Consider the following 14,399-nt stretch of genomic DNA (forward strand, 5'->3'; position numbering starts at 1 on the left):
TAAGCATGCACAAACTTATTGAGCAAATTAATGGGGCATAGAGTAGGAAGACAAGGGTAGAATCACTATACATGCCCTGATCCTTCTACTCTTTCCTTAAGCATGTGCTACTTACCGCTCTTGAAGACTGGCTACTAACTCCTATGTTGAATAACAGCCTACTGAATCCAAACACTGCATAAAGAAGGACGCAGCCAAACTAAGCCAGAGTCAAACAAGTTGCATAGCTGACAAAGTTCTTTATTTTTTATGATATTGTTAAATAATCCTTAAATAATGAAACTCTTGTTCTTCAACCAAACACAGGAGAATTTGGTCCGTACTTAAAAGAATAAGGCTTACTTGCTCATATGTGGAAGAAGCATCTTGGTGCAAAACAACTAATGTACCCAATCTTACAGTGCAGCACAACTATAAGACTTTATTTTTGAAAGATTTTTTCCTCCTCTTGGGAAAATGACTGAATAGTTACATGCAGCCATAACACTTTTATTTGGCTTATACATTTACTGTGTGTTTGTTTTCCTTTTCTATTTTGCAAGCCGGATGAAGCACTGTGATGCCCGCAGCAAACATTACAGTAGATTTTCCCCTGAATCCATCCTGTGGTAGGTGTTACTGCTCAGATGAAAGCTGTCCTTTACTGTGCCAAGTTTAGTATCCCACCTATTCAAAGCGCTGATGGACAGGAATGTCCTCTTCAGTAGGCATGTGTTCTCATGTTTACCCTTTCCCATAAGTTCAGGATACAAGTATGATTTGATCTGATGACTATTCATGGGTAGCTTATTTATTCTAGAATTGCTTATTTTTCTAGCAAGCTTCTGTTATTCAGATTTCCGCTATCTGTGACTACAACACAGAAAATTCAAATAAACTTGCTCAGGTTCATACACACTGTTGCCTCAACACATCCTGGCTCCCAAAATGTCTTTTTTTTTTTCCAAGTGTTAYTTAAAAATTTAGCATCTTACATTACTTCTTCATCAAATTCAAATTCCTCGTAGGAAACAAGACTACTGACTACACTGGCAAAAATCAGATATGTTCATTCTTCAAACATAACTGTAAACCAGTTCTCAGTGCCCCTTGTGCCCCTGCTGCTTAACCATTCCATTAGCTCACTTTTTAAACAAGGAAAAATGCAAGTTCCTATAAATTTTTATTCCCATCAATTATAAGACCCATTTGTATGTCATCCCACCCAAACATCAGAACAAGAAACATATTTATAAAAATAAAGCTTGTCTTCARCGATTCTTTCAAGATCTGAAGATGGTTTACATATGTATAAAGCCAACTAAATGTTACAATTCAGTTATTTAAATAAATGCATAAGACGATTCAGTAGAACAGAGCATGTTATTTTTCGATAAGTCCCAAATGTATATAGTTACGTTTYTAGACATACAGGCAATATGAACTGAATGTTATACACCTGGAATCTTTCTGTCACTTAGAAAAACTGGGGTGGTATTTGGTACATCAAATGCATTCCCCTTAAGTGTTTGTCCTCTGAATTGTACTCACATTGGCAGTCAACTGAGTTGTCAGAGCTGACACTTTTTCTTGGGATGCATCCAACTCTCTTCGTAGCTTGCGAATCTATACATTTTAAAAGATCACTTTACTGCACCTTAATATGGGGAATTAAAATATCAAGACACAAAATGCAGAGTGTCTTGACATAACATTTATGTCTGTCAAAAACAATGTGCTCTTACCTCTGACTGGCACTTCTCTTCAGGCTATAAAATAAAAACAGGAAAATATATGAGGACATTGCAACAGTTCACAACCAGCATACCAAATTTCCTGTATATAAAACTCAAGTAAGAATTTCTTATATAGGATTTCCACATCCATATTCAATCCAGGATAATCTCCTAATTTATTTACTCCGCAGGAAAAAGAAAATAGGTTGCTTGCACAATACTTTTTCTTGCAGGAAGAATGCAGAGTTTTGCCTTCATTTCCCAGCCTGCCAAACAGCAAGCCTCCGAGTTTGAACTGTGGACGAGTCAAATCCTGGCTCAGCACATAAGCGACTGCACAAGGCTCCAGAAAGCCAGTACTGTCACACAACACGTATAGTCCTAGGCAAATCCYTTACTCCCAGGCTCACTTTGCCGGGGATGAAGACCATACTTTCGCATTCCACAGTGACACTGTGAAAGAGCTGCATACTGTTTGGGTGCTGCCTAGGCACTGCAGTGATGAAAAATTGAGGCCACAAAGCTAGTTATCTGAGCATGCAAAGTGACCGCACTGACTTCCCATTGTGGCCTGCATGATGAAACTTTGGTTAYTACGGCTGGCTTCTAACCGAAGTTATCAGCTAAGGAGAAGCGCATGGCAGGAAGCTGCATGCTCCACTATCCTTACGTAAATATGTCCAGTACCAGCCACTGTGAAAATTATACCCATCAAACCACACTATTAAGAGTCAGTCCTGCTGGGCAGCATGCACATAAGACTGGAACTTAGACAGTAAGTGTAGACTGCTCCTTACAGCTCTCACGGTTATGAAAAACAGCCTAGAGGAGAGGTCTGTCTTCCATCCTTCCAACATGTTATCAGTTTTGGCTTTAGAGAGACCTTGCTTGAGGCAAGGTTAATGAAGGCAGTATTTTCAATCATTTGTTATCATGGCCTTAAGGCTGTGTTACACATATAGCTTGCTTATAATTAAATAATTATGTGAAATAATATACTCTGTTGGTCTGACAGACCTTTCTTCACAAGCAGTTATATCTACTCTTCCAAGAGCAAGCCCTTCAATGTACTGTTGTACCATGCAGGCTTGTCTCAGCTGTGGATGTGTGGTAAGCCTGAGGTTGCATCATACTTGCATAACAATTAATTTGAAATTAAAGACTCCCTTCAATTAACACATATTTCAGAAGTTAATTATTACCCCCRGTTTGCTTTTTAAAAAGATTGTGCTTTAAGAACACCCCAAAATTGTGACTGTAGCTTGCCAGAAATACATGATCCAGCTTTAACTGAGCTACCTAGGATACTGAGAGCATTGAAGTCACAGGGTTTAAACATCAGCTGCTGAACACTTCTATACAGTCTTACATGCACTGGAACCCAGTCCGGCTCCAGGTCACTGCAATTAATGCCCTAACTTAAGTCTTCCATTTTATATGTTCTAAATGGAAAATCCTTCATCAGACTATTAAAAGAAAATAAGTAAATGCAACACACATTTTTAAAAACTGTATTTTCAAGCTCCAGTAAACCTTATTTCAGGATCAGATAACCTAAATGAATATATACTTTCAGAGAAAATACTATTACCATAGTGAACAGTAATGGCTTCTTTACAATTATTAAGATCTATGCCATTACAAAAATCTATTTAAACTATGCAAATCATTTATACAAGCCTGCAATGACTTTATTCAGCAAATTCGAAGTTCAAATATCCTCAGATCCACTGAGATCCTTGGCAGCAAAACGTATTTAGAGTAGCTAAAAAATATTGATTCAGAAAGTAAATCGCTGTCTAATGAGGATACTGATAAGCAGCCACAACTTTTTTAAGAGTACAAATATTTCTCAAGAGCTAGTATATGGAACACAATCAAATGAAAAGAGCATWTTTCTCTTTCCTGAATGACAAAAGTACCTTGCACAATAAGACCAGTCAATTCAATAATTCGATTAGTAAACCCAGATTGTTCATTTCATTATACTCACTGTTGAATAAATAGAAGATGTGCTGGACACCAAAGAGAGAGAAGAACCATGCACTACAGGAAAGGAAATAAACAAACTGAATATAAATACAGTAAGTACATAGTAGAATCATCACAGATCACCTTTCACCAACTATCTGTCTACTCAGGAAATATTTTCATAAATTTCATAATCCATCATATGCTTAATCATATTATTGTCCTAGTAATGCTCAGCGCTAACAATCCACAAACTTTGATTTGGTAGAGTTGTTTTAACATTGTAATATTTTGTAATATTTTGGGGGAGTGAAGGGTTGTCAGTAAGGTTAGAAAGCAAAGTTTCAAGGAAAATTTTTTTCAGAAACACATATTTCTCCAGGTTGTCTCAAGATTGTTGCAAAAGGACATCCTCAGGACAACAAAGAAGCCAATTCACTGAAATGCTGGAGAGATTACAAAAGTAAATCTATCTACTACATCTTTAGATTTAGATCAGATTTCCAGGGACTTTTTGTTTGTTTGTTCTTTTTAAGGAGTCCAAACGCAGAAAGGTGGAGATGGCATGAGAGGACCACGACCCCCAGCTCCAGGATCTAACCAGATGCTCTGGAAGATTCTGAGCACCCAGGTCAAAAAACACTGTGTAATTCTGGGACTCTGATTTGTCCTCTGGAATCAACTACACCCTTCTGATGACTATACAAACTGTAGGGGTGTCAATGATCTGAACCCTCCCTCTCCTTGTAGCTTTGTGTTGTCTCTTTTAAAGTAGTAACATTTCACCAGGAAGACAAAATTCTTTTTCTCCTACAAAACTGATGAGTGAAAACATGGCTATAAAAGCTCTTCTGGAAAAGAATCTGGTTCAAACAATTTTTGCATTTAAATATACGTTCAGTAAAAGGCATACGCATACATTGATTCTTCAGGTTGTTACCATCACCTTGATGTTAGRGTTTACATATAACATCACTTTCTTTTTGATTATATTGTTAAAAAAACAACTACCTGAAGCTATTATTTCTGTTAATAAAACATGCAAAATTACCTTTTTTATTTTTAGAAACAAAATACTTCTACTGCAGCTTTCATTCCAAGTAGATGATTTTCATACAAATCATACAAAATCAAAAGTGTTAATCACTTTTACTTTCATCTAAATACTGCAGCCATAAGAAGTTTAGAAAAGCTGCCATTTTGCTCTGATTACCTACTGAAATTCTCCTACATTCATAATAAATGGGTTCTGCTTTCTCATTGACATTATATCCTAAGGCAAGGCTGGAAAAAGAAGTAAACAGAGTCTAAGTTGGCTTCTGGAGGAATTTAAGACACTTTAAAAACCCACAATAAAGCAAGAAAGTCACATCCATTAGCTTTTCTGGTTTGCTAACATTTTCAATTAAAACGATGCTTATAGTTAGATGCTAAGGACTACACTGCATTAAGTTAGTTATAAAAATAACTAGAATGAGTCAGACCTAAGGTCTGCCTATATGTCTGTTCCATCTCTGGCTGAACTGCAGCGAATGCTCGGGGAAAGGACTGTAAAATCAAGGTAGATACTCGGGGATTTTTCCCCAGGTACACCTCTGCATCTTCTGGGAATCAGCAGAGATGAAAATTTCTGAGATGGAAATTATGTTCAGACTATTATTTTTCATAGTCACTGTGACCTATCTGCYATTAACTTGCTTAGTAACTTTGGAGTCCATACTTTTTGTCTGTAAGAAGAAGGTCTTCTTCAGCTAAAAACAATACTTCTCTGCAGTTGTTTTAGACCTACTGCCAAATCAGTTCCTTGAGTGCCTCCTTATAGTTGATATGAGACATAATGAACAACTGTCCTCTTCAGGATGCACTAAATGATGTATTTCCACCTCCTTCAGTCATCATTTTTCTAAGCTAAAGATTCCTAATCCATTCAAACTCTTTTCATACTACATGTATTTTGCACTTAAGGCTTCCTTTTCTGGTTTGCTTCTCAGTTCTTACTACCAAAATAGTGATGAATTCAAGAAAGCAACCACACCAACTGCCTAGAAAAGAAACAGATCATCTCACACTGGAGGGAGACACAGGCATTTTTAAGTTAGCATCAGCTGGAATATTTAAGACCATCTTGGGACTTCAAAGTAGAAAAGAGGAAACAAAGTGAGAAAGGGAATGAACATGCAACTCTGCTTGGGAATCAGACTCCTGCCACTCCTCACACCACTACTGCATTGCTTGAATGTGTATATAATTTGAGACTTCTAGTTCAAGGACAACCAAGGAGTTAATATTTTTGTGCAATTTCTTTTTAAAGGATCTGCAGATGGTTACTTTAAGGCTATTTACTTAGGAGCCTGAAGGCAGCTATGCTCTTGATGTGATTCCTGTTTTCTGCAGTTAACATGCATCTGCACGCAGACTGCAAACTCAAATTGTTTTGGAGCTGTTATTTTAAAGCACTAGAACTGCAGATGCAACCATGTATTATTTTAATGCTAGGAAAAAACAGTGCAGCCATGACCAGTTGTCCAAACACTAGAAAGAAAAATAGGTATTTTTGTCAGTAACATGGAAGGGACTGAAAATCAATAAATTATATTTCTAAAACAATTTATTTCATTCCCGTTTCTCAAGGAGGTTAAAGTATCAGGGTGGAGGCAGTAGCAGCACAGCCCTTGGGGAAGACTTACTTCCCTGGAAGCAGGGAAACTGGGTAGCCAAAAGATTGGTTAAGTATTAGGTTGTGGTTTTCCCCTTAAGTTCTGGATACTTTGGAGGCTGCTTCTGCTGGCATTTCCCCAGTCCTGAAACCCTTCACAGTGAAAGAATCTGAAAGACTGACTAATGCTCTAAATGCTGTCTTATAAGAAAATGTGACAGTACTGTACACTATGGAGATAAAAAGAAAAAAAAAAGGCTTTTGAGAATAAAATCCTGGACCTGCTGAAGTTGATGAGAATCAAATATCTTGTAATCCTATGAGCCAATAAATAATTCAGAGGTAGGTTGGTAAGCATTATTTAAAATGTTGATTTACACTCCATGGTACTCTATTTACACTAGCTGATTGTTTTCACAATAATATATGTATAAAATGAATTCAGCCATTAACCAAAAATTGAATTTCTGTAATACTTTTTCATCTGTTCCCTCAAGGGATGCTCACTCTGTGAAAGTGAATTAGATTCACAGGTTTGAAAGCACAGGAAAACATTCATATTATATTCAGCATCATGTGCTCACTTGTATCTTTTGATTAGCTGATAAACAAGCAGGAGCTGCTTTCAGTAAAGCTACAGAAGTGGCAGAAGGCCTTTATTCAGAAGGTGAAAATACAGAGACTGTACAAAAACTCTCATCCCATCTGATAAATTATTATTATTATTATTATCCTTTTAGGTGCCAAAGATTTAGGAACATCTAAACTGGACTATTTCATCAGTAYGTTCACTGCAGAGTCAAATTCCTTCCTCATACAAAAGCAGTAATTTCCCCACTAGCTTCAGGTCCATGACTTGGTCCAAGACTGAACTTTTTGGTTTMAAAAGGTGAATGAAAAGTGCTTTGCAAAACATTTGGCCTAGAAGACTCTTTCCTTTTCCTTTAATTTTTTAAAATGATTCCTCCCACAAACATGTAAGACTTTTAAAAAATATTCTTCTGAACTAGTCTCTCCTGTACAAGAATTTCCGAATTCTAAAATATAGCTTTTCTGCCATATGCTCAAATGGATTAGCTGCAATCTTATGCATATTTAAAACAATAAGAGAACAAGGTTACAATTTTTTTGAGGATGTTTTGGATAACAGTTGGGTAAGTGTTGCTACGGTAGCTCTTTCGTATCTTCTAAATGTAATAAAGAAGCAGTGATTTAAATTAATTCACTGATTATTTTAAAGGACTCTTTAGTAAGAGAGGGACTACTCATCACAATGGCATTCAGCTGAACTCCTCGGTCAATCTTTGACTATTTACGACCATCCAGCTTTCTCTGAGCATGGCACAAATAAAGGTCAGTTCCTGCAAGGACACAGTTTTCAACCCTGCAGGGTTATTTTAATCATTTTCAACCCCTAATGGAGGTCTTCAGCCATGAGCCTCTAAAACACAATTAAATTTAGTTAGATTGGCTGAATTCAATAAAGAATTAGCCCTGAATCTTCATGAAGCTGTATCCAATACAGTGGGTTCCCCACCCGCAATGGCTTTTGCTCAAGAGAAGACTGATGGAGTAACTACTAGCTCGAGGAAGACATCTTGCAGTTCTTAAAGACCCCTACAAGAATTTCAAGCATGGTTCCCATGTTTGGCCAGCTCTATACGAGTGGCAACAGTGGTGCACTGTTTTTGACCCTTCTGAGTAGATGCAGATCTTTCATGATGGAGGAAGCAAGACAGCAAAGACTTCTGTTACCCATATCGATAAAGCACCTGAGACCCAGTTGACTCCTCATCCGTGCCAAAATGGAGATTAAAGACTCTTGGAGAGCTAATGCCATCACCTTCCTATGAACCACTCCCAGAGCTCACCTTGTCCTTTACTTCCAAAAGGATGTGTCATGTGTTTTATGACATGTAACCATATAGGGTTTTAATATGTACTCACAGCTCAGGCAAGTTGGATACTCCTGTTACAGCCATAAGGTTGCTAGCTGAGTAGCAATCAAACTAAATATTCATACATAGGCAAACTGCTGTTTCTTTTTACATTTACATGGACTTCTTTTTTCAGGTATGACTAAATAACTGAAAAGAAGACAGCAGGGGAGGAAAAAAGAGTCTAGATGTTTTGAAGAACAACTTAAGTCCTTTTTGTGAAAGGTATGTGGATATAAATGCATGACATTGAGCAGAAATAGCAAGCAAAATCATTTTGAATTCAGATTAAATATTTAAAAATTAGCTGGGATAAAAACAACAGTMTGGCTGATGTCAATTATTTATACTACAAAGTAGAAGTGCAAAGGCCCAAGTTCAGGAGAATATTCCTGTTCAAGAAAATAATTTAACTTACTAACTTTAAACATGAACTTGAGTCCTTTTGAGATCACTAAAAATTAAACATAGGATTTATTTAAATCATTTCTTCAGTAGTGATGGAYTAGGTACAATACTTACACACTTCCTTAAGTCTGTCCAGAAAGATCACTGAATACAGTAAGTCATCAGAACAAAAATGACTATGGCTAAAGATCTATATAACACTGAGAATGCTACACTCTCTAAAATGACTCCTATACTGAATTAAAAAGCACCAAATTTAATTGAGAGTGCTATCTTTTGATCATTCCAAGCACTTTCACATACATTACTGACCTTCTTCAAAGCCATCACGGAATGAGCCAGAGCGGCTCATTGTCCTGCTTTTCTCATCCAGGGACATTGAGCTGTTCCTGAAGCGTGTGTCACTGTAGGGGTCATACGGACCATCTGCATTGGAAAGGCTGTGAGTCCGCAGCATGGTTGGGTTTGACAGGCTCATCTGGGTGGCAGTGGTTGGGCTTGCTACAAGGTAAAGAAAAATAAACATCAATTTAATTGTGAGACCACAAATTCTCTTGCCTGTTTTTTGTGCAACTACCAAAGAAGGTTTTTTTTCTTTATTGTAAGATATTTTTGCTGTCTTCCTCTCCGGACTTCATTATCTTTCGAAATTCAATGGATTCACATAAAGAGGTATGTAAATCAAGCTAATGAATATGAAAACACAAGTAAATAAGGTCAGTTTAAACACTGGGTGGTAAGTCTATGCTTCTACAGACAAGCTCAATGAACTCAATAACACCTTGTAGGCATGAGCTAATTAATCTTCATTTACTTTGCAATAGTCCTTCCTCAAAATGGAGTCAAATGCCCACAGGAATTTACACTAATCTTTTGCCTACATAGGCTAAGCCCTGTGAAATATCTGCTTTAAAGCTTTCAAGCTCTAAGAAAGTGACATTTTATGTATATTTAAGAGAAGTGACAAATTTTAAGTAGTTTAGTCTCCTTTTAGTTTTATATTTCAAAAGTATATTTCAGTATTTTCTTACACAGTGAGGTCCTAAGAATTATGAGTAATACTCAGGTTAAAAGAAACTCTACAAATATTAATTTTGCCTCAAAAGCCAATACTCTCCCATTCAATATGGTTTAGAACACAAAATTTCCACTTCAGTTCTGTATTTTTAAAAAGAACTTCTGTACTAAGTTATATCCAATGTTTAATAAGAACTGTTTTTGTAGAAACAACTGATCTGTTGAAAAATTGCTGTTGAACTAGCAGATTCCCCTTTTTTTATATTGTCTTTGACTGCTTCTATACACTCCATCAACTGGTACAGAATTCTGCTGAAAATTTAGAATTTTGCCTCCTGATCTCTAGTTTTCATGCTGTATTTGTCTCCTCTAGGCACTAATTATATGACTATATGAGGCAATGATTAATTTGTTCTTTTAAAGATTTACTTCTTTTTATGTAGAAAATACAGTAATTCTGTCTAAAGATGCTCAATTTTCGTAACATTTGCTATTAAAGTAAATGCAGTGGCATCTCTTGACTTCAATATCTCCAAACTCTTTTATTAAGAATACAGTTTAAAAATCTTTTTTTTGTTAGTTGCTTGACACCAAATAGCTTCTAATACATATTAATGTCACTGATCTTGAATATTCTCCATAAAGAGTTAACTTTATGGAGAGCCTAAGACAACTACAACTTTTTGTTTGACTACCAATGTACTTTCATGAGCCTGACAGTTTGTTTGCTGTTRATAATGTAATGATACTGTCTGTATATTCAGCTGAAATTTTTCTAAGTGTTGGTTTATTTAAAGCTGTTCATTTAATTTTTTTTCTTTTCAGTACACACAAATGGAGGCTCTAAAATGTCACTGCTGCAATTCAAAACTGCACTAGAAATAGGTGACCATGTAGGTTGTTGCAAATTCATATAACAGAAAAGTTCACAGACTTAACTATTTTGCATATCTTTTTTTTCTTTTTAGAATAGATGGAGAGGCTTTTGAAAGTCAAAAATAAACAGAAKAAAACAGTTCAATGAACACTTTACAAATGTCACAGACAATATATAGTGTTAGGATTGATTGCAAAGCACCAAAGTAATACTGAACTACCAAACCAGAGACAATTACATATTTTTGATAACTCGATCTTCCTAAACAGTTGCCCAGAGTACACTGACTGCTTAACTTGCAAGAGAAGGAAATACACACTGTTTAAAAAAGTTTTGTGTGAGATTACAGCTGACTTCAATGTCTACAAGACTCAGGACCTGAGCAGACTTTCATCTTGCAAAATATCATTGCACATTTCACATTAGAAAAATACTTGTTTCTTATATAAAATGTTTTGAGTGTTTCAACTTGAATGTCAAATTACAGATCAATGAAGAATGAGACTTCTATATCTTTCAAGATGAAAGCACGTGAATTATTTCCAGATATATTCTCTTGCCTATGAACACTTGTTGTGTTATTTCACTCACTGATATAGTCAACTAATATCTACAAATCATTAGGGATTCTGTTAAGTAACTTTTACTGTTTCCTTCATTTTTTAAAAAAACTTTACTTTTATCAATGTAATTAAGTGAAGAAATGGCAAATTTTCTAGCTTAAAGTTCTCCAGATTTTTGTATGATTATATCAGATTAAGCTTTGTCTGATTTTTGAACAAGCCAACTGAAAAATGTACATAAAGATAAAAATATCTTAGGACGATTAAACTGGCACATACACTATGAAATATGCTTGGATTTTAAAGCAGTATTACTGAGCAGGCAGGCAACATTCAATTCCTTTAAACACRTGTGACATTAACAAATAGCTCTACTGAATAGCTCACAATTTATATAAAGGCATCTGATTACTCGTAGAAAAGAGGTACTGCTAGAGTGTGACCTTTGGGCACCAGGGGTAGCAATGCTGATTAGTCACACTCATTTCAAAGAACAGTGCTTCCTGAGGTTCAAGGGGGTACCTGGAGCTACTGAAGAGTATTCTATTGGGCAATACACTATTTTCATGGCACAACCCACTGCTAATATTATCAAAACAGACAATTATTCACCAAGCTGGGAGAAGTTAAATCTAGTTCCAGAGGGTGATGTTACGCTGGATCCAGACGAAAATGGAGAATTGCTAGCAGTATCCTGGAGGCCTCCTGCTGAATGTGACCGTAGCCATTCTTTTGCATCTTCTTGATTACGAAGTTGGGATGAAGGAGTATACCTGTAAAAACATTTTTTCAGAATGAATTTTGACATCTATTTAAAAAAAAAGAAAAAGAAATGTCACAAGACTTAGGGAGAGGGAAAGAAGAAGACAGAAAAACTCCAATATAAAATTTAAGGATTAAAATGATACCAGTAATACAGTTCTGAGTAAAAGAGCTGTTCCAAGCCTAAATCATTTTATTTAGGTTTGAAAAAACAACTCCTTTCCTATGGCTTCAGTAGCAAACAAACTAGTAGCAACAAAAAGTTACAGATAGAAGTAGTGAAGTGTAGTAGGGTGGAAGTGTAGTGTGTATATGTATGTGAGATTGAAAAATAAAAGTACAGTTCAGAAAAAGTACAGTTCAGAAATCCTTTTATTTCCTTAGGTTATGCCCAAATTGTATCATTATTTTAATATCTTGGTCCATCTCAAAGCTTAGCTGACTTTTTGACATATTATAATCAAATTCAAGTCAATGAAGCCATTATCAGATTAATCAAGTTATGCCACAATAATTAGTATTACGGAGACATTAATATAAAAGTCTTTGAAAGTATATCCCATTTAGTTCAAGGCTTGATCATCATAAAGGGACCTGTTCCTAGGCTTTTTTGAAGGCAAAGGAAACAGTGGAAATCCTACTTATGCTGACACTAATGGCGAAACACCAGTCAGCTTCAGCTCAGACAGAGATGAGCTTTAGTATCCAYCTGAAAAGTAAGTAGGTATCACAGGAGCTATGTGGTAGGATACGGGTACCAACAGAAAGAGCGTAACAGAAGCACTTGCTTCAAAAGGGCAAGATGATGAGAATGTGCTAAGTGACACAACTACTACCTGCCAATGGGTTTCAGTATCTGTGTTACGCTGTGCCATCTGATTTTGAGAAATACTTAGGGGTTACTAAGCTCTCCTTCCAAAAACTAAACAATTGGAGCCTACTATTTAAAACCCAATCATTTGATATTATCTATTTAATTAATTAGATTCCATTTGATTGGATACTATGTGGAAAGATACAATTTATTACAACTATTTTAAATAACAGTGAACACTACAATAAGTAACACTGTAAAACCTCAAACTATTTTCAGAAAATTGTTACATCTCACCACTCAAGCAACAGTTTCTGCCTGAACTCCATCTGTATATGYTTTGCACATTTATCAGTTTTATTAAGAAAGGGGCTTTAACCAGTCATTTTACTTTAACACACTAAGGATTTTTTTTTCCAGCATTAATACCTACCTCTTCAGGACTCAAATGTTTCACTCTTAAAAGAGTCTTGATTTACTAGAGACATACTTGACAACCACAGAAGTATCTTAAACAAAAATTCCATTTTAAGAAATGCTTTTAGCACTCAGCTTCATGTGATAAAGCTGCTGTGAAGAGTAACATGTATAGCACAGAATAAATAAACTGCAGCTGCAATTTCAAGGCATCAGCTCAGTGATCCTAAAAGCATCATTTAGCGRTTCTGAAGTCACAATTTTCTAAATTGTCTAAGACATTTYCTGTAAATTCTGTAACACTAAAAGAATTTAACTAGTAGACCTAATGTTTATAATCTTGTTGGATTGCTTGTATCAATGGAAAAATCTTTTTCAGTGCAATTTTTTAATGTTATAAAAATCACAACCTTACACATACACAAAAGATACTAGAAGATATTTGCCAAATATTTGTCAGTTTGGGGATTTTTTTTGTTCTGTTTTCTTCTAGAAGGGCAAAAATTATCTCTAGAGGCCTATATATATGTATTATGAGGCAAATATTATTTTAAACCCTGTACTTCCAATCTCATCCTAAAAAGTTCAGCATGACATTGAAAATCTTTTCTTTTCTTATATCAACATCAAGATTCCTGGGGCTGCATTGTGAAAATGATTTCACATCATTTCACATAACAGCCATAAAAGCTACAAAATTATTGTTTTCAGATCAAGCCCAGTGATGGATTATGAGATGCTGTTCAGCAATTCAGCCAGCAAAAGCCACAGTTCTTGCTCAAGCAGAGAAGCCACTGGATGGAGAAAAGCACCGTGGAAAACGGCCTTCTTTGAGGATTACAAAAAGGAAGAGAAAGAAGGAAAGAAACAAAGAAACAGAGATTGTTGCCACCTCTTGCTATCACCACAGCCACAACAGAAACACAAAGCAAACTCCAAAGCCACAACAAAAGCTGTTACACTGTGTGGAAACACCAATACCTTAGTCCCTTCTTAGGCAAAGTGTTCCTATCAAGATGTGGGTCGCTGCAGAAAAGTTAAAAGAAAAGAACTTCAGAGAAGAACAAAAGGGAAGGATTAAGATCAGGCTGAAGAAAGAAGTACAAAACATCTGCATCTCCTTCTCAGAGGAAAAAGTGTTGTGCCTTTCCTAAAGGAACATGCAAAAATCTCCTCACCCACGTGTGGATTTTCACAAACATGCATCTGATGACGCCATGCCAATGAGTCTAATCTGCTCACAAAGTGGTTTTGCCATTTCT

General features: G+C 36.0%; 1 protein-coding gene across 1 annotated transcript in view; it reads right to left on the reverse strand.

Moving 5' to 3' along the window:
* The window catches only part of NAV2 (neuron navigator 2), a 245,917-nt gene that overhangs the window by 27,468 nt on the left and 204,050 nt on the right, over window positions 1-14,399 (reverse strand). The window contains exons 16-20 of the mRNA XM_085300906.1: window positions 11,757-11,917; window positions 9,000-9,188; window positions 3,709-3,761; window positions 1,725-1,748; window positions 1,531-1,605 (exon numbers count right to left, since the gene is read on the reverse strand). Coding sequence (XP_085157032.1) covers window positions 1,531-1,605; window positions 1,725-1,748; window positions 3,709-3,761; window positions 9,000-9,188; window positions 11,757-11,917 — 502 coding nt within the window. The remainder of the gene's footprint in view (window positions 1-1,530; window positions 1,606-1,724; window positions 1,749-3,708; window positions 3,762-8,999; window positions 9,189-11,756; window positions 11,918-14,399) is intronic.

This window comes from Rhea americana, unplaced genomic scaffold (genome assembly GCF_003343005.1).
Source record: "Rhea americana isolate MKP2758 unplaced genomic scaffold, rheAme1 scaffold_17, whole genome shotgun sequence".
In the NCBI taxonomy this organism is placed as follows: domain Eukaryota; kingdom Metazoa; phylum Chordata; class Aves; order Rheiformes; family Rheidae; genus Rhea; species Rhea americana.